This window comes from Manis javanica, chromosome X (assembly GCF_040802235.1).
Source record: "Manis javanica isolate MJ-LG chromosome X, MJ_LKY, whole genome shotgun sequence".
NCBI lineage: Eukaryota > Metazoa > Chordata > Mammalia > Pholidota > Manidae > Manis > Manis javanica.
The window spans coordinates 23,768,981-23,790,265 of record NC_133174.1 but is presented as its reverse complement, the minus strand read 5'-3'; the positions used below and the strand labels follow the sequence as shown (position 1 = coordinate 23,790,265).

At 40.5% G+C, this 21,285-nt stretch overlaps 1 protein-coding gene across 15 annotated transcripts in view; it reads left to right on the top strand.

Moving 5' to 3' along the window:
• The window catches only part of DMD (dystrophin), a 2,259,748-nt gene that overhangs the window by 2,174,633 nt on the left and 63,830 nt on the right, over window positions 1-21,285 (top strand). For all 15 annotated transcript variants that reach the window (XM_036992000.2, XM_036992004.2, XM_036992005.2 and 12 more), the window contains 3 exons: window positions 10,054-10,255; window positions 12,498-12,583; window positions 14,732-14,889. In XM_036992000.2, coding sequence (XP_036847895.2) covers window positions 10,054-10,255; window positions 12,498-12,583; window positions 14,732-14,889 — 446 coding nt within the window. The remainder of the gene's footprint in view (window positions 1-10,053; window positions 10,256-12,497; window positions 12,584-14,731; window positions 14,890-21,285) is intronic.

Below are 21,285 nucleotides of genomic sequence, written 5' to 3'. Positions count from 1 at the left end.
GATTCACTAGCACTCAGATGCTCAGGGAGAGTATAGAGTGAAAAGAAAAAGAGTATTTAGGACAGAGGACAAGCATTGTAAGAGGCAACTGCCAAGGAATGGCCAGATGTAAGAAGGGAAAATAGCAAAAGGTTATAGTGCCACATACTGCATAGAAAGAAGGAGGAATGGGTCAGCCACCAGGTCACATGTTGCCAGGAAGTCAAGATGAAGTTGGCAAAAGTGCCCATTGGTTTTAGCAGCAAGGAGGTCCTTCCTAACTTTGACAAGATTTTAGAGGTATAGTGGAGGTGGTAAAGTGGGCTTAATGTAAATCAAAAGTGGGAGCGTAAGGACTGTTAGTGTGGACAGTTCTTGGAGGAATTTAGTTGTGAAAGGGGAGGGAAGAGGGGATAGTGAGCTGGAAGGGGCTGAGGAGTTAATGATATATACATACATAGGAGTTGATAGACACTTGACTCTATTTAAATGAAAACGAGAAGAAGAGAGAATGAGATTCAAATTATTGGTTTAAAAGGAGACAATAAAAGGTGAGTTCTCAGAAGATGGGGCAGGTGATCCAGAACACAAGAGAAGGAAGGTCCAAGTTAAGCTCTTCCTGTAACTGTAATGGGTGGGGCTGAGGAAAGGATCTGTGTGGGTCCAGATAACTCAGGAGGCCTAGGGGCAGGAAGGTGATGGATGTCATGTAGAGGTTTCTGTTTCCTGCATGAAGGTGGAGAGTTCCTGTCCAGCAGTTAACAGCAGAAGGAGATAATTTTGAAGGTAGCCTTACCTTTGTGGAAAACAAAAGAGAGTGCCAATTTGAGAAGCAGTTATCATGGAGCCCGGAGTTGGCTGACCATTTTACAGCTGCACCAGTCTGCGGGAGTGTGGTATTTTTCCAGGCACACTCAGCAGTCAGGAGCCAGATGGTGAGCAGAGGACTACTGGGCAAGAGAAGTGAGGATTTGGGCAAAAGAGTGGTTAAGTGATTGAAGTGATGTCTATCAAGTCTATATTAGGTAGGGGAAGCTCTGAATTCCAGTGGAAGTGAGTAACTAGGAGGTAGAGGGGTCAAGAGGCCAACTGTTCAGGGAGGTAGAGGAAGAGGTTATGTGGAAGTAGCTGGAAAGTCAAGAAGCTGTGGTCAGAAAGTAGTATAGCTAAACATTTCAGAAATGGAGCCATTCTGAGTGATGAGGTCCAGGATCTGACCCTATCAGTGGGTAATGGAGGTGGAGAAATGTGAATTTCCATGGAGCTGAAATAGGAAGTTTAAGAACTAAGAAGTTAGAGTGATGCATGAGTCATCCCTGCTGGTGTTGAAATCATCCAGATTCGGGGCCAGAACTGCGGAAGAGAGGCCTGTGGATCCTCTGCTAAGTCTTCAGGAATGAAGGCATCTGACTAGGGGGTTCCATGGAAGCTAACAGAAAGGTGGCCAAGAAGGCTCACTGGCATGTGGTTTTTCACATGGAGATGGAGGAAAAAGTGTCCTGGAAGTGGAATTATTTGGAAGGAGAGACTGTAGGCTTTTCCTCTTCATGCACTGGATGCATGAGAGGAAGTAAATTTAGGCTTCCATTTCCTTATAGCTTGTAGTCTGAAGCTATCATTTTTCAGCTATGTAGCTGCCTAGTTTAAGTGGTTTTTAAAGGGCTCCACAGGCCTAGGATTTCCTTGGGGACTATTAACGTAACGTAGCTGGAAAGATGCAGTTTTGGGGTAGGGTGAAGTCAGAGGGCTGGAGAGAGGTCTTCTGTCTCTTTTTCTTCTGGCCCTGCCCCATCCCATAGATTCAGCTCTCCATTGATAAAGGGGTAATTGTGAAGTGGTTTTGTAAAGTATATAGTATATTCCTGTGAGATCTTAAAAGTTCAGAAGAGATTATCTGCTATTCCAGATTATCCTTTGAAAAAGCCCAGAAGTAGACAAGATGGAAAAACCTTATAATGACTGCCCACTTCCCTAACATTCTTTTTCACCTGGGGTTTAGGCATTATTCCATTCCCTTGTTATAAATAATTCTCCTCACAAATGTGTCTTATTGTCTATCATTTCAGTTCATGTTGATGTCCTCTAGATGTTGGGAAAATGGGGGAATTTGATATTACTGTAAAATGTTTTGGCCATTTGAGGTTAAAACCTTTTACCAAAGTTAAGTTCTGAATGTAGAATTTCCACTTTTAAACAGATTTGACACTCTCAGCATTTGCTTCCAGAGCATGACTTTTCTCATATTTGGAAAAGATTTAGGCATGGCAAAATTAGGCTGTATTTATCTAAATTAAGTACTGATTCTCAGGAATGGTAGGAGGGTTCCATGTGTAGTGTGAATGTAGAATGAAGTGATCACCAGTCCTTCTATTACTGAAAACATTGTGGTCACATAACTAACTGTTCAGTAGATGATTTAAGAATTTCCTCCTAATTTTATATTTCCTTCGGTTTATCTTCCGGCCTTTTTGTCATTTCTATGCCTGCGAAGCCATGATAAAGAGCTATTGTGCCACAGGCAAATAAAACTTGTCCTGGCTAGCTTTTCCAACCAAAGGTCACTTCTACTAACTCTTACTTTAATGAAAATGAATGATGTTATCTCAGTGATTTCCTGATGCCAGTGAAGAGTTTGAATTACAGATGCCTTAGCAAATGTGCAGTGCTACCAGCAGTAAACACTTGGTCTCATTTTTTCACTTTACTATCAAAACTTCAGGATTACAGAAACTCAAATAACATACTTTTATCCTCTATGGAGAATTTGCTATTTAAGTGGTGAGCATCACCATTGGCCCGTCATGTCCCCAGTCTGTAATCCGTTTCATATTGCATGACTCCATACTGCCTTTCAGTGCATTGTGAATGAGAATTAAACTTGACAGAAAAGCAGAGACAAAGAGAGAATCTTGGTAAGAAGGACTCATAGGCTGGTTCATATGGCTGATGCCCATTGAAACTTATGAAGAAGATAATCTCAGCTTTCTCTTTCTCCTTCTGTAGTGCTGGTGACATCCTGTAGCTGTGTGGCCTCTAAAATTAAAAATATAGTCAACTTCTAAGAGCAGAAATAAAAATACACTTAACAGAGCACAGGGATTTAGTTTATTAGTGTGTGGTGGACTAGACAGAGCCCCAGCCATAGGGATAAGTATACAGTGGTTGATAAAAATTCTGCGGACAAGAAATAGAGAACAATTTGCTTCTGTTTAGCAACTGAGTCACACAGTAGAGAGATTTTGTACAGCCTGGAGTTGCCTGCATCATGTCATGGCTGATGGACTCACCCTCACAACAGCAAAGCAGGTGGAAAATGTGCTCCCTCTTGGCAAATGCACCTCACCTTTTGGCAGTGCACCTGGGGATAGAATTAGACAGGGTTTGGCTGCTAAAGAAGGCTCACAGGACCCACGGTAGCAGGTCTGACAAATCTCCAGTCAGCTGCAGGAAAAGGCTCCAGTTTGGCAACAGCATTGAAGTCAGAGTAGGTATCCACAGCCCCAGCTGACGTCTCTCAGCAAGGGGACCTCAGAGGCCAGTGTAATTATTTTGTGCCTCCCCCACAAAAATCTACTGTCCCCATAGACCGTGTATTATTTTCCACAGAGGTTATTTCAGAACTCGAAACATCCTGAGGACAGAGCCAAACTAATTTCCTCACATTACATGGTTTGACCGCTGTTGGTGCCCAGTGAGAGGGGTCCTGGGCCAGGTCCCATCTCTCTCTCAGGGGAAGCCCTGTAGTCCCATTTACAATTGGTCCAGTGCCCAGGAGTAGCACGCTAAGAAAGGAATGGTTGACCCTTCGTTCTGATGCTGAAGCTGTTACAAAGCACCTTGTAGCTTCCATTTCCAGGCACCGTTTGAGGAGGCTTGCCATCCTTATTTTTCCTCCTGGAATTGGGCACCCTTGAAGTGCTCTCTTTGCACTAGAAGGTCTTTTCTATCAGTTTATCTTTTCTCATTCTACCTGGCCAGGTATTCCCTGCCCAGTTCCTGATTCTCCTAAGGTTTTTTGATTTCAAGTGCTCCCTCCCATGCCCTTTGGTGCACCAGACGTGTTGTTGCCATTGTGTACTAACATCTTTAGTGTGATGAGAAAATAAACTTGAGATGCATAAGTGTTGAGTCTCCCAAGCTAACGTCATATGAATAGTAGTCACTCCTAAATTGACTTTGGTTTGAATGTGCCCCAGACATGTCTATAACCCTCAAGTTTCTGGCTTTTCCATCTCAGGGAATTAGGCCCACCAGATTAACCTTAGGTCTTCCTCAGTGATCCAAGCATCCCAATTGTCCCTCTACCCATTTGTGGTTTTCCTCATGCAATGGGGGAAATAGCTATTTACTCTTATACATAATACTATGAAAGATGAGATACAGCATATGAACCCTCTACTGTACACCCAATACCTTTCTGAAACATTACAATTAATGGCCACACAGTGTTCATTCATATCATTATAAATCAGTGTCCTCTAGATTTGACTGGAATACACAGGGTACTTTTCAACACTGGTCCCTAATAAGAGAAATATCCTGTGAATCAGGACCCAAGAGATATAGCCACTTTCATATCACTCCACGGAGTCATGGTCACAGTCACAGTGTGTGGGATAGATTGGTCAGCTCTCCTGCTCACTTCTTGGCTCTTTAAAGGGGCATCTGAGTGATAACTAAAGGAGCATACTAATCTGTTATGTTAAGCCTCTTTCTAGGCACTAACATTATATTAGATTTTCCATTTTAACATCCATGTGGTGGCTTTCTTCTCTTCAGCAACAATCTTTTCTTCCTTATCATTAATTTTATTTTTTATTTAATTTTATTTTTTGTTTTGGTATCATTCACATACAATGACATGAGCAACACTGTGGTTACTAGAGTTTATCTTCCTTATCATTAATTTTATTTTTATTTAATTTTATTTTTTGTTTTGGTATCATTCACATACAATGACATGAGCAACACTGTGGTTACTAGAGTTTATCTTCCTTATCATTAATTTTATTTTTATTTAACTTTATTTTTTGTTTTGGTATCATTCACATACAATGACATGAGCAACACTGTGGTTACTAGACTCCCCCCATTATCAAGTCCCCTCCACATACCCCATTACAGTCGCGGTCCATGAGCGTAGTAAGATGCTACAGAGTCACTACTTGTCTTCTGTGCTATACTGCCTTTCCCTTGCCTCCCCCCTATGTTATGTGTGCTAATCGTAGTGCCCCTTATTTCCCTTATCCCTCTCTTCCCACCCCCCCAGTCACCTTCCCATTGATAACTGTCTTATCATAAATTTTAATCTGAACCTTCTGCCCACACATGAAGTATGTCCCTGGGGTTCAGCCACTGAGCGAATCCATATTTAGCTGTTGGCAAGGGAAGACATGCCAGGGCTTCCCCTTCAGTGTCTTCCCAGTGGTAAAGGGTCAGATTGGATCAATACAGAAAAATGGGGTTATCCTTTCCTCTGGGCAACAAACCATTTGTGATAGTCACCTCCAATTAAGTGAGGTGTGGGGAAGGAGTAATCCATTCCATCAGTCCCTGTGGACTTCTTAAACGTATGTTCCAACTAATAGGCATAATACCTTGTTTCAAAATACTACCAGCCTTTGAGACTCTTAATTGTAGCCCCAGTCCAGGGACTACTAGGTACGTTATTGAAAAAGGACATGTGGTGAAGTAGGAAACACCTGTAAGTTCCCCACTTGAATAATCTTTTTAATTGTAATTGGTCTCACAGGCATAGCCCATTTATCAAAAGTGATAGTTGCCCAGGTTCCCTTGGCTGGAACTCCACCTGCAGGCCAGAAAGGGTGAACTCAGCCAAAGGAGACGCTGAACTTACTAGAGCTTTTGCAATCACAGCCAAGGAAGTGAGTTTTCAACAGACCTGCCCTCAGTTTGCAGTTCCCTTCTAATTCATTTTATTAGCTCCTAAGGTTCAGGTTCTACCATCTCCAGGTGCCACTAGAAAGTTCTGTTATTGATAACCAATTGCAAAGCCTGTGCTACCTCAAACCAGAGATGGCCTGGCAACCATCAGTGGTTCATTTTCACCCATTTTATCAGAATCATCTTTTTTTTTCTTTTTAAATAACACCTTACCAGTATTTTTAGCTTAAAGTGTGTCAGGGGGTCTTCTAAACAATGTCACTTCCGACCCTAATTGCGCTGGCAGTAGCAGGTAGGTCTCAGTTGCTAAAACAACTCACAGATAGAAACAACTTACAGATATACAGTTCACTGCAAGAGAAGGCTACACTATACCATCAGCATTAAAACGAGGCTCCTCATCAAACCCTCAAGGTGCCTTGTAGCATGGGGTCCAGAGAGGCCAGGTGCGGGCTATACCAGGACGCACTTTCTCTGTTGGATCAAGAACCACCAAGGCGAGCACAAACCACTTTGAAAACCGGGGAGCACATATTGGCATCCCAGCCAGGGTTTCTTATAGATAGCCAGTAACCTGGGCATATCCTTCCAAAGTAGCCAATCCCTAACCCAGTGGCTTCCACAGTTCTCCGAGACCAGGTAAAAATGGCCACCGTTATTGCCAGCAAAAAACACTAGTGATAACCTGTAACCCACGGCTACACAGCCTAACACAGTAAGTCACGTCTTCTCATTGTTTTGATCAAGGCTCTGCGTTGTTATAGCTATTTTAGCGAAACATCTCATGCCAAACTCCGGAGCCTCTGGAATTAACCTTTCCAGCACAGATAACTACATCAAAGCGCTCTGACTTTCTTGCGGGGCAAAGATTCGCTTGGAAAGCCCTTCAGCCTGCAGTGTAAGTGCACAGCCTGGTTGTGATGTTGGCAACACCGCCTCTTCCCACAGGTGTCTTCTGCCGGAGCAAAAGAGTTGGCCAGCACAGAGCCATTACCCAATGGTCCCTCCTCCGACTCTGCCTGCACTGATGAAGTCACAGGATTTAGATATTAACACAGAGTCTCAGGCGGATTCATGGGATGAACCTGGATTTGTGTGGGTACCTTAGGACCTACTGCCAACTTTTTGGTGCTGCTTTTTTATCCCACTGTTACCTCTAGTAGAGAATGTGGGAGGGTTTTCTTTTTCTGTAAAGTCTGTGACAGCACCTCGGTGGCCCACCTTTCTGCCGCACTCCCGGGTGTCCTGCCGTAATACCCAGGGCAAGGCCCCTTATTTCTGGTCTCAGTTGTCGTAACTGCAAAATGATTCTAAAGGTGCTTTGTAGTTCTCACAGCCTATGATTATATAAAAGACCAAAAAATAAATAAAATTAGCCCTGCTCTTCACTTGTGGCATACACAGAAAGGAACAGAGTTAGCATTTGAACTTGGAATGCTGAGAGGATGATTAGACACAACCAGAGCCTCAGCAACCATTATTGTGGATCTGATGCTTAAGTCCTCCCCACCCTCATTCCCTGCTCCATTTTCTGCTTTTTCTGCCCAGCAAAAAAGGTCCTAGAGAGCTAGTCCTTCCTCTCCTGTTCCCACTGTCTCTCACCTCCACAGCCCCCTGCCTGAGGGGCACCACCAAATAGCCCCTGTTCTTCAGGGGCATCAAAACCTATAACATCCTCTGCTGTAAAAAGAATTTTGGAAAGACAGGATATATTAGAACATACTTAGGTTTTTATATAGCTTTAAAATCTATTCCCTAGTTGGGAATACACTAAAAGATGTGTGTATCTTTATCGAGAGAGTTATTTTTTCCCAAAATGGAAATTCCTAGCTTCAGCTAAAAGCTAGTTTCACAGAATTGTGTCTGCTGGTTGCTTGTTGAGGCTTCTAGGAATACCTAATCATTATGTTTAATGCTTCATCAAAAACTCTCAATGTATTCTTTAAGATGCTTGTTCTGAACAGCTAAGTACATGCCTGCATGACAATTATATTGTCCCTATTGATTTTCTCACCTCTTTTCAAAGTTCATAGTATCAGCTATGTATATCTAAACGGACGTCTCTTAAAAATTGTTCCATGAAACTCGAACTCTGTTTGATATGTTTGTTTTGGGAAATGTGTTCCCTTTTTTGATAGACTGTTCTTGAGTTTAACCACATCCAGTTTTAGTAGAGCATACTACACAGTATTTCTCTCCTAACTATGTCATCTTCTGCTCCTGTTATTTCTGAGCAATTGCTTTGCTCCCCTCTGGAGCTATTTATACTCCAAATTTCCGATTCTGTGTGTTACCCATTCCCGTGTACAGAGATATGAGTAGCCCCGATGAAAAGAAATTATGCGGTCTTGCTTCTGGTTTGTTTCCATCATATGGAAATTAGACTCTTAATACAAAATGTGAGTCTAAAAATGTTCACGTGTTAGTTCTCATATTCTTGGATATAAAGCAAAATATTTATAACGGTTAAGGCAGGGTAACAAAAAAAATAATACAGAAAATTCAAGAGCCACCCTTAGCTCCTTTCAATATGTAAAGGAACATGTGGGGAATATTGGTATTTGGAAGAAATCCATTCCTCTCTTTCACTCATGGAAATGGTGTGCTGTGTGTCTAAATGTCCTCACTACGCACACCTGAAAGTGTGCCCTCCAGGGACATTGAGCCCACAGAAGAGAGAATGCAAGCTTGAGTGTTCGCCTCTGTGCCTCTCCAGCGTCCCACGCAGACCCTGCTCAGTCTTCCCCCTTTCGAGTCTGCTTGCATTGTCACCTTTCTAATCCATGTTTCTTTTTCCTACCTGCATCCCTCTCAAATCCTGTTCCTTTCTGCCACTTTAAACAAAGTTTTGGCTCCCACGTAAAGAGGTCATTTGTTTATCTTGCGAGCATTTCTAATGAAAAGGAGTGGGCTTTGATAGGGTGAGGGCTAGTCCAGGACATATGAGGGACAATGGTACTTGGGAGCTCAGAGGTTCAGTCCCGGTAATGGCAAAGTAAGAGAAACTCCCATTTCCGCCACCAGCTCTCCTGTGTCATGCTTCCAGGGAAACTTCAAAGGTTGCTATTTAACTTTTTAAAAGAGAAAAACATGCACTGCATAGGCATTAACCTACATAGGTATTAACCACTATTTTGTGTTTTTTTTTCTCTTAACATTTAATTAGAACTAACCACAAATAAACTAGTGAAATACATTAAAGCTATAAATTTCCATCTGTTTAGTATTGGGCAAGCTGTTTACTGACTGGGATGGCCCCTGTTTATCTGCAGTTGCGTTTCTAATTGTATTGCCGCCTCCCCCTAGATGCCAAGAGAGATTTACATAATTACCATTGATTTTTTTTCTCTCAAAAGACTGAGAATTCAGACCACAGCTTAGGTGTTATAAGGTGTTATAAAAGCAATGCTATTGCATTTCCAATCTTGCTAATAAAGTAGCTTTAGAAAAAAGCATCTTTCCCTGATACCCCCCATCCCTCAAACTTGTAAGGTTCTTAGAGGACTTGAAAATTACATTGTAAGATGCAGTTTGAAGATGAAAGGAGAAATAAGTGAGTGTAAGGTCTGAAAACTGTACGTATTATGCCATTACCTTAGTTGGCTTATAGAAAATTGTAGTGAAGTTGATTGTTTTCTCACCTAATGTTAAGTTAGCAGAGAGATTGTGAGGTAACTGATATTTCAAGGAGAAAAACATTAAATAAGTATGAATGCATAGTCGGAACTAGAGTTTACACAACCCTAACCTTACAGATTAATCAAACAGACCTTCTCCAATACTAATAAAAGTATTGCCAGGAACTCTTTTAAAATCTCCAGTACAGCAGTTTTTTTTTTCTTACTCGGATGGAAAGGACTCTGTTCCTGTATAAGACTCTCGGTCTGCTGAACTATCAGACACTCCCCAACACTTGAGGAGTGGGAATTGTCTCTTCACCCACATCTTATCCCAGTGCCAGTGGGATTTGAGTACAACCTCAGATCCTGAATACTTGTCAGACTTAAAGCTGAGGGATGAAGCTAAAACACTTTAAAAGAGGGTAGGGTTTGGGTTTGGTGTTTAAAGGGTATGAGATGACCATACTTAGGATTCTCAAAAGAAAAGGAAAAACAGTGAGAGGAGGCTTTTCCCCTTTGAATCACCTGTGATTTTATGTGGCTTTTGCAGTGGATCTCTTGAGCCTGTCAGCGGCTTGTGATGCCCTGGACCAGCACAATCTCAAGCAAAATGACCAGCCCATGGACATCCTGCAGATCATTAATTGTTTGACCACTATTTATGATCGCCTGGAGCAAGAGCACAACAATCTTGTCAACGTCCCTCTCTGCGTGGATATGTGTCTCAATTGGCTGCTGAATGTTTATGACACGTATGTATGGCAAGCTTTTTTTAGACTCAACCACAGGAGGCTTAGTTTACAGAATGGTGAAGGTGTAATTAACATCACAACGGGGGCCCTTCAGCAGGACCTTCTAGAAATACAGTCCTCCGGGTGAGAGTTTCACGGAGCCATGTGACCTAATACTGTCCCTGTAATAAACCATTTTTGCATTTATTACCGCTGAAAAATATATCAATAAGCTAGGAAGTAAGAGCTAGAACGTAGATTGCTCTCAGAAAACAAACAAAGCCCGGAGATACTCACTTTTCACGCAGTAGAAGGAATCAGGGTGCAGCCACAGGTTCCCTCCCCTTCTTGCCTAGGTATTTGGAATTCCTCCATCCGCACTGTGTGTGGGGGGGTGGCTCCCTCTCACTGGCAGAAATGGGTGTGCCCCTGGAGGTGCTGACACACCTCTCACCAGAACTGGTTAGTGTTAGCTGACACTCGGGAGATTTCGGCAGAAGATTCTGAATTGATAAGCAAAAAAAAGAATGAAAACAAGCCCTTCACGTGGCAAACTCAGCTCCTCAAACTGAGGAAGTTCTTTCTAACAACTTCTACAAATGTTCATCTTGGCACTTGCATTCCTCACTCTCTCTTGGACAGCCCTCGTTTCTTTTGGATTGCACATAGGATGTATCCGCAGCTCTACTTTCTGCGTTGGGCTTCATGAAGACAGTTGAGGGAGGAAGCAGATGGAATTGGTCTTCATTTTGATTGAATTCTTCTGAGACCTCAAAATGATGACATGCTTCATTTCACAAGTCAACAAGAACATGTCCTCATTTGGAAATCTGGGAAGGTTTTCTGAAAGGAGTTGCCTATCAACTATTTCGGATTTTGTCTTTGTTGTAGATTTTACCAGCTCCTTGATTAAAATGTTTACCTTTTTTTCTTTGTTGTTTTGATAAGGTATTGCTTTTTAAATTTCAAGACCACCTGGCTACTGAATTCTGATACTTATCTACCTAGCCCTTGAACATGATAGACATTCATTAGGGAATACACTTGCACTTGCTTTGATAAGGGTTTGTATTCAGATCTCCCCTCAGATACATTTTGGCACTGTTTTCTTTGGCAATGACACACGAATGGATTCTAACTATATAACTTCCCTTCTACCTGCCCGAAAATTATTTGGGGACAATTTTAGCTCCTTGAAGACCTCAGTTACGGTATAAAGTTTGTTTGTTAAACTTGCCTTTGCCTTTTTTAAAAAGGGAAAATGATATAAAATCTTCCAGTGATAGTAATTTTGCTAATGCCATTAGAACCCAGGATTTTTTTTTGACTAAGAGATTGTGAATTGTACCAGTTGAAAGTTGAAGAGATTGTTCACCAGAAATAACCATGATTGGGACTTTTGCAATTTCAAAGTGCTAGATGGGAGAATTATTCTATAGTCTTTAATTTTTTTACTGACATCTGAGGCTCAGTTGCTTTCCATAACAAAATAAAGGCCGAAAGTTATTGAACGACATTTTCTACAAAATGAAGAGCTTGTCATTCCAAGTTTTACCTTTTTCCCATGGATTAAATGAACTTGTTAATAAGTTTGTTATGTGGAATGCTTTATTTCAGCTTCGTATGTAAAGTGAAAGTGTAAATATATTAAAGCACTGGTACAGTGATTGCTCTTTAAGATGATGTATTTGAATGCTTTCTAATAGAGTGTGTCATATTTTTCTTATGGAGATAAATGTTCCTATTTCATAGTATGTGTCATGTGACCTGAAGTGATTAATTTTCTTCTCAACAAGCAGCAGTCTGATGAAAATGGAAAAGAGTGTTGAAGAGGGCAGAGCAGTTAGTTGCTGGTCGTTTTCTGGCTTCAATGACCAGAGTAGGTCATTTGCCTCTGTAACCAAAATAGCTTAGTGCACAGTAGTAATTCTTCCACTTATTGACTTCGCCTAGGGGGCTCCCCATGGATGAATAGAAGGATATTGTTTCCTCCTTTATGTAGAGCTACTGTTAAAATTCAAATAAGGGCCTTTAAGAATTGAAGACTTGGTGAATATTCATCGGTTGAGTCAGTCAAATTTCCGTATCACATTGTAGGTCATCAGTCAAATAGATAATGAACTCCAAAAAGTTCTTAACCATCCTTCATTAAAAAATTGGTTTAATAAAACAATGTCAGTAGAGTTCCCACTTTTTCCTTAAGAAATGTTTAGCATCTAGTAAAGTGTCAGTAATTGTTTTCTGGTTTGATTATTCATAATAGGGGACGAACAGGGAGGATCCGGGTCCTGTCTTTTAAAACTGGCATCATTTCTCTGTGTAAAGCCCATTTGGAAGACAAGTACAGATGTAAGTCATGTATATTAACTCTATTCTTTCATTACTGTTGGCTAATTACTCCAGCTCGAGATGGGGAATGACATACTGTTCTTATTTGACAGCAGGTTCCTCCTGTAAAACATAGCACTGCTTTTAGAGTGTCATAAAATTTGGTTTGTGCCGTTCCCTGTCAAACATTAAATTGCAGGTATTTAAATAGAGAGTGAGGATTAACTTCTCCAGTCTGAGTATTATGTTACATTACATTGACTATGTCTGAATAGAACGCATGCTCCTAGAGGATCAAGACTGCTTTTCTAACCCCTTCATATAAGTCAGAAAAATAAATGTGAGGGTTTAATCCATGCACTTGCCTGTCTGGTCTTTGGGTGCTTATTTAAAGAGTATGATCTGGCATTGATGTCCCAGAAACACTGTTTATTTTCTAAACATCTTATTGTAGGTTCTACTGACATATCCAGCTCTGTGACATGACTAACGTTTTATTATTTGAGAGACAGATAGCTTGCCATTTCTTACAGGGTAAATATCACCTTATAGAATTTCTTTTTCATTAGCCATTGGGTTCTTCTGTTTAAAATTTGTAAATCCAAATTAAAAGCAAATGCTAGAGGAGAGACAGTTGAGGTGACTAAGCAACCATTCATTCCCACTGGGAAGGCCTATACTTGGTTTTCCCCTTTTGATGTTTTTAAGAAATATTTCCGATAAGAATATTAAAGAAACCTACCTATCTTGTTGTTTTTCTATTTTCTCATGAGGCCTTAGCCACACAGGGATGCGATGTGCTGGACTTAAGGACAGGCAGGAGATAAGAGAGATTGCATTCCACCAAAGCCGGTCTGTGTCCTACTGCTCTTTTCCCCCAGGAGGAGGCCTCAAAATACACAAGGCCGTTCAGCTCTCACTTTTCTGTAGTTTCCATGTGTTTTCTTGTCCTAGAAACCCAAGAAAAATTACTGGACAGCTTTTGTTGACCATTGAAAAATGTGTGGTTTGGATAAAATAGTATATTTCTGTGGATTTTCCTCATTTAAATATTGTAATTACTTAGGATAACTTAGTTGATAATCTAGCCTTATCAATGATATAGCACCAGCACTTCATAATACTAAATTGAGTCATCACAGGTGACTTTGAGCCTGTGTTTCAAATAACTACTAAAAGGGAACATATTTGGAGGTTATTGAAACAAAAACATTAACTTCGAACTGGGATATTTGAAAAGAATTCATAATTTGGAAAAAAAATCATCCGCATGTATGTTTTAGAGAAATGGTAGAAGGCTATGTGTGCAGTCTCATATTTGTTATTGCCAGTTAGGTATCTTGTTAAAATATTTCCTTTCTTAGAGTTTGAAGCGTGCTGATTAGGAAAGGCTTTCATAGATTTACCTTTTCTGGGCAACTTTTCTTTGAATGCAAGCTATGATTAAAATTTCTGAGAACAAAGCATACATTGCAAGTGTTTGATATGTTCATTCATCCTGTGAACCTACGTGTTTTGGGCACCTGCTCTGCGCCAGGTTCTGCTGTAGATGCTTGTGGTCCACAGTTGACCAAGATATGGTCCCTGCCCTCAAGCATATATTGTTCTTCAGCCATAAGACAGACACAGGTTAAATCAATGACAGTGTAAAGTGTCAAGAGCTAATTCACAAAAACGTAGAGCATCAGAAAATAACACATAGAAGCAGCTCAACGATCTTATGACCTCATAAAGAAATCCCAATTTGGGTACATTTTTTTATCTGATGTTCTGAAGGAGATGGGGCTTTGGACCAGTTATGCAGTTTTTAATGCTAAACCATTTATTTTATTTGTGGTTACAGCTGATATATAAAATATTTTCCAAAGGATTGTGTTCTGGCTTAGGAAAAATTTGGGTGTCAAGACCGTATGTAAACTCGCATTTCTTGCAGGGCTGTAGTTTATTTAAAAGTTGTCACACTTTATATATACACACAGTGATGATTAACTTGGCCCATAACAATAATAAATGCCCAGATTAGCATAATTTAGATATAACCCCTCTCTCTCTTTGGGAATATTGGCTGCTCTTGAGAATTGGTACTGGAATTGAGTTGGTCATTAGGTTCTGCTAGCGTCTGCTTCTTGCTGCTTTTTGATTGTTGCAGTTCTCTTCTTCCTTTTGTAGACCTCTTCAAGCAAGTGGCAAGTTCAACAGGATTTTGTGACCAGCGTAGGCTGGGCCTCCTTCTACATGATTCTATCCAAATCCCAAGACAATTGGGTGAAGTTGCATCCTTTGGGGGCAGTAACATTGAGCCGAGTGTCCGAAGCTGCTTCCAATTTGTAAGTTACTTCTTGAGTAACATATTCATTTTTTTGTATTTGAGAAACTAGTGAAAACACAGAACTTGAGTCTCTCTCATGAGCTCTTCTGTAGGCAGATAGGTAGGGAATTTTTGATATTTGAAACCTCTGTGGACAATAGCTTCTGGGACTTTGCGTTTTGGGAGACAGGACAGTGCAGAGGAAGGAAAAGAAATCTCTGCAGCAGGGGCCCCTGGTTACTAAGGTTGCTGGGAGGGAAGAGAGTTTGCAGATGTTCAGCAAGAGAGGAAATAAATTGCTAGTCACAGAAATCCTTTGAAAATAAGAAAAGAACCTTTGTAGGTAAGTCTCTTAGTCTCAGCTTTTTTTAAAACCCAGTTCTATCATTATGGCCTCCTTTTCAATGGCTGTGTAAATAGTTGACACAGCGAACATTTTTTCGACATTCCTCTCCCATTCAAGTAGGCCTGAATGGTAATTTCCCATAATCTTATACTAAGGTCAGAGGTCTGTCCTCTGCTGTCCATCACTAGCTCAGCACACTCCTGTCAATTCTCTGTCTTATCCTGTGCCTTTTCCACACAGAAATACCCTCTCCCTCCCAAATGTCTGAGACGGCTCCATTGGTAGACATTTAGGTTGTTTCTGTTTTTTGATGAGGTAAATAATTCCACAATGAACATATTTATGCACTTAGCTCTGTTCTTTGAAGTTTTTCCCTTAGGATAAATTCTCCAGAACGGGATTACCAGACTAAAAGATAAAAAGAGTTTTATGACTTTTGATACCTATTACCAGATGGCATTTTGTCAGAGTTGTTTCAGATTGTTAATACCACCACACTGAGGGAGTGAGATATTTGCAGTATCACATTATTCACAGTGTTACATTGTTTTTCTGTTTCTTAATGAAAAAGAGCTGTTTTTGTTTTACTGGGTTTCTCAATCCATTCTAATCCCATTAACATTAGAGCTAGCTGTAGAGATAACTGGACTAGACCTATAACCATGGACCACAGACCCAGCTAAAAGTATAGAAGGCCTCCTGGGCACAACGTTGCAAATATTTAAATGTTTAAGGCAGTTTGAAAGATGTTTTAAGCATTTTAGGGCATTTGCTTAATAGTTAACTGGGCAAATAAACTAAATACACTTATAATAAGCTCACTTATGTAGAGCTGGATATACTGTTTGCAATCTTAGGTGAAAATTAGGGCACATTAACTGTAAATGTAAGATAAATGTAGAGAAATAGATGCATTTTTTTCATGCTCAAACCTCCTAAAATGTGAACAGACTATCACTGCTCTCACTGCAGACTGGCTTGCTCTCCCTTATTTTAATTGAAATATATCTGACATATAACATGGTATAAATTTAAGTTGTACAACACATTGTTTTGCTCCATTTATATATTGTGATATGATTGCTATTGGAGTGATTAGTTAGCACCTCTATCACATCACATAGTGATTTCTCTTTTGTGGTGGGAATAGGTGAGATGTAGTCTCTGGCCACCCTGAATTTGGTTGTTGGAACAAGGGTGGTTGAACAGAAGCTCTACTTTCCCAAGTGCTGTCCCCTTATCAGGAGCCAGGTCCAGGCCACTTCCATACTACTGCTAGGCACCCCCTTACCCCCAGCTCCATGTCCCTCTTCTCAGTGTCAACACTTTGAACTCAATCTAGCCTCACATACTTTTTGAATATGCGCTGGCTAGCCAGTCTCCAAGCTCTTGGGAATGACTTTTGTGAAACTGGGGGAAAATTAGTGAAGATGTTAAAGTGGAAATAGGTGGTTTTTCTTTTCTTCTCTATTTTGCATTTTCTTCTTTCTAGAATTAGGAAAAAAAGTAAGTAAAGTACAAACTTTTTTAAAGGGAAAGACACATCTTTGGTTTGATTCTCATTGCAGCTCTGAACTGTGTTCCAGCTTCTCAGCACGTGCGTAGGTCATTACACCATCTTCCTGGCAAGCCTTCTCTCCATCCCCTGGTCCCTTTCGTTGGTGTTTTTAGAGAAGTATATTCACTGTATGACACCCTCCTTAGAAATCTTCAGTCTCTTTCCACTGTTCACTGAAGAAATCCTAAGTCCTCTAACCCTCAAACCTTTCCAATCTGTTTCCATAACTGCCCACAGTTTCCTGGCAGTACCGTGAAAACAGCATCTCCCTACCACGTGCACCTACTGTGCTTGTAAAGAATATTGTTACTACTGCTACTGATAACCATTCTTTACCTTCATTCACATGAATTCTCTCATTCAATCCTCACTAGTCCTTTGAGGAGAATAAAATAGGCAGGCTTTGGGGGGCCTGTTTTTATTGTTTAAGTGGCTAGACCATATATCTGTGCCCCTGAAGTCCCACAGGTGGCAGAAGAACTTGATTCCTAGTCCAGTGTCCTCTTCCCCAGTGACCACCTTGTTCCTCAATATACACGTTTCATACTGCTGTTCTTCAGCCTTCCAAGGTGAAAGAACAGGCATTTATCCTGGGTCCCTACTAGAATCGAAGATGCCTCCTCATTTTGAGAGGGTGGCTATTGGCAAATAGGACGTTTCTAGTAAGATTCTGTGCATACTCTGTCTATATAGAGCTGGGCCAGGTTTATATTACTGAGATTCGGGAAGCCTCTCAACTTTGTTGTAATTTGCAGTCAGCTTGAGGAGATCCATCATGAAAGCTGACTTCAGAATCGGCGCCCTGGGCCTGGCAGGCTTTCCCTCAGACAGGTGCTCTGGCTTGCCTTTCATGGCACAACACGCATGCAGATGCAATATCTGCTGTTGGGTAAGATAACAGGAGTCAAATGCCCTCTGCCCTTCGTTTGAGGTGTGAGACCCTGGGAATGGGGCTGGGCTGGTTCCTGCAGCAAGCTTGTGCTCAAAGGCTGCCGCTCCTGCCAGCCTCAGGAAATAGCAGATAAGTCCTGGTTTCTCTTAGAAACACATTCCTTGTGCAGCAGAAGGAGAAGTTGGCTTCAGACCGTCGTCCTTTTATTTTCTTCCTTTTCTTGTCACCAATTATAAAACGTACTTCTTTTCAAGTCGGCAGTTAGAAAAATGTAGCTTCTGATTCACACCAGGGCCTGGTAGTGGCAGGGAGAGAGGTGTGTTTCCCTGTTCAGTGCTTGCTAAAGAGGCTTCCCAAGGTTTCCGCAGCTCGTATCCATGCCCCTCCGTTCTGGAGATGGGAGGGGGTGATGGCTGCACAGTGATGTCAGTGTACTTAAAATCATCAAACTGTACCCTTACAAGATAGCAAATAAGTTTTATGATATGTATATTTTATCATAATAAGAAAAAACCCCACAATTAGAAAAGGAAATTGCCATCAAGCCCAAATAAAATGTTTTGCCTATTTAAAAGTCAGTAGAGATCCTTCAAGAAATTAACCATTAAGCCAAGAAATGAAGGCATTATTTGTGGAGATTCAGACAATGCACTGGAAATTTCTGGATTCAACAGTGGTATCTTCCCTGCTAGTGAATGAAGCACCAGGATGTTTCTGCATCAGAAGTGTGCTGCAGTCGATACATTTGCTGGGAAATTGGCTCTTGGAGTAGTAGTAGAAGTAAACTTTTGAAGCTAGTTTGTTTTTGAGAGTGAGTTTCAATTAATGCATCATCAGGTGGTTCCTCTTCCGATATGCCATGGAAACGTCCCCATGGACACAGTCAATCGGTCCTGCCCTGGCAATGAGTCACATAGACTGCCCAAAGGAATCTTGGAGATTGGCCACATCTCTGTGTTCAAATGAGGTAACTGAAGCCCAGAGAGGCAGAATGAATATATTCTGCACTGAGCAATTATAGCTTGCCAGAACCAGACATCAGGCCCAAGTTCCCTCTGTTCCAAGCCAGTATTTCCTTCTGCTAAGCCATCTGAGTAGAAATACATGGCTTCAACCAGTTCAAATACTAGACTGAATTAAGAAATGTGATCCCTTCTATGAATTTTAGGTTATAATGGGATGACATGGATAAATAAACCCCTTTATCCCTACCACGGTACACGTGTGTGCACACACCCCACCCCATGATCTTTATTTAAAATACTGTATTCCCAATTGCATGTGTATAGTCTGCCTTCAAATGAAATCAAATACTGTTGCCTTTAGGTAGGCAAACTTTACACTTCTAAGTGACTCTAGAAAAGAGTCATGTATCTGTAAACTGGTATTTGGCATTGGCCTGAGAAGTAACCCCACCCGCCATGACAGTCTGTAGTATTTTCTTCTGTGAATATTTTTAGGACTTTATTGTTTAGATAGAATCACTAGAATACCAACTTTATATTCAATATGCTTCACCTACAAGAGCTTGGGTATCAAAATCTGTTTATTTTACATCTGTTTTCTGCCTCCTTTTATATTCATGCATTCAAAATGAGTAAGTTGCTTTTTCATCTGTCTTCTGAATTTTTATATTCATAGGACAAAAGGAATATCATCTATGCATAGTTGCTGTAATATAAAATGATATAGAAATAAGAATAAGTCACAACTTTAACTGTGGAGAACAACTATGTGTGTGTGCATATATATATGTTGTTCATAAATATTCATTCCAGGGTGTCTGGAGTAGTGAGTGGCAGAGTGGTTAAGCACATAAACCTGGAAGCCAACTGCCTGGGTTCAAATCTCAGCTCTGCTGTTTGCTGTGTGTGTGACCTTGGGCATCTTTCTAACTTCCTGCCCCTGTACTCTTGGGACGGTTATGGGGCTTAAATAAGCCAATAGAGACAGAGCACTTAGAGTTGTGGTGGACACATAGTAGGTACCCCTTGACTGTTAGCTATAGTTATCTAAAGTCTATTGTAACATGAGAATATCCCACCAAGATTAACAGTTCCTTTTTTCTATAACCAAGCATCTATAGATTAGATTTTAGAGACTCTTCAGAGTCTGTATTCTCTAGAAGAGCATTAAAATGCCACACCAGGACACTTCTTAACCGGTTTGACAGCATTCCCCATGCCAGTCAATCAGTTTATTTTTTCTATCTTTAAAATAACTCCTAAAAATACCACTTTGCTTAGGTTTCCTTTGGTTTTTTGCTCAATAAATCAAAATACAGGCTCTTTTAAAGACATTTTTTTACACTCCCTTGGACTGATGGATACTTACTGGTAGCTACATTATTAGTAAGTTAGTGCAATTGATATTCATAAGCAAGTGTAGCATCACCAAGCTGCTAGTGGGCTTGCTCATGGACAGTTAGAATTCCTACAGATTTTCAGACAAGACCTTTTACCCAAGCATTATCAGTATTGTCTTGAGGTGACTATTGGTTTACATTTGCCTATTTTTTTTTAAGTATAAGGTATGGTGGGTTTAACTTCATAATTATCCACTTAATTTGTTGTAGTTTGTATGGCTCACTTCTCAATGTGGACTGATGGACATTTTCTTCACCAGTATTTTGAAGATAGGTCTGTGTTGTAGTTGAAACTTGTTTCATTCATCCACAGTGTGAAGGAAGATATGCAGTGGCATTCTGTCTTCCCTCCTCAGCCTTCCAAAGTAGTACTTCATTCTTATGACCACATTTTTGTTCTTGCTTCCTTCCATCCTTCTCTCCCTCCCTCCCTACACAAGTTGAGGCAGTGTTGCTACTGAAAAAAAAATATTTTTTTGAGAGCCACTCTTCTAGTTGGAACAGTAATCTGGACTGTCTTTTACCAGTGCACCATTAATTCTAATTCACATTGAACCATACCCAAAAAACTCACAGAAATAAGGAAACATGAGTTCAGCATTTATCATTTTATTTTTTTCTGTGTTTGTCACAGCTTTATTTTTTTTTAATGAAAAGTTCTTTCTACAAAGATTGTTTAAGATGAAGTCAAGTGCAAAACTTCCTCCTGGGATATCCTTATCTGTTTACCCAGGATCCTTAATGTGTGTTGATTTTTTAATCTAGCAGCTAGACTTTGTTTTGTCTTGGTTTTTTTTAGGGGGGAGCATTTGATAGAATTAAAAATTAATTTTCTATCTTGCCTTTTTTTAAAAAAAAGACTACTTTAAAAAAACATACACTAACATTATTCTGGGGCTTAGGTCTGTGAGTTTAGACGAATGCATATAGTTCTATCCCCAGCACTCCGATCAAGACACAGAACATTTCCATCACCCTTAAAATTCTCTCTTGCTTTGTTCTCATCCCGCCTGTTTCCAATCTCTGGAAACCACTATTTTCTGTTCTTATACTCTTTCCTTTCCCTCAACTGGATTGTAAATGATGCTAGGAGGCAGTCGTGGAACATTTAACATTATGTCTTGCACTTCAGCACAATGTGTCCTGTTACATGCTTGAGAAAGTATACACCATGGTATCTGCAGACAAATGATAGATGGGTTTTACCATGTATATGGGAAACTTTTCTGTTAAGTAAGTGCTCTCTAGCATAAA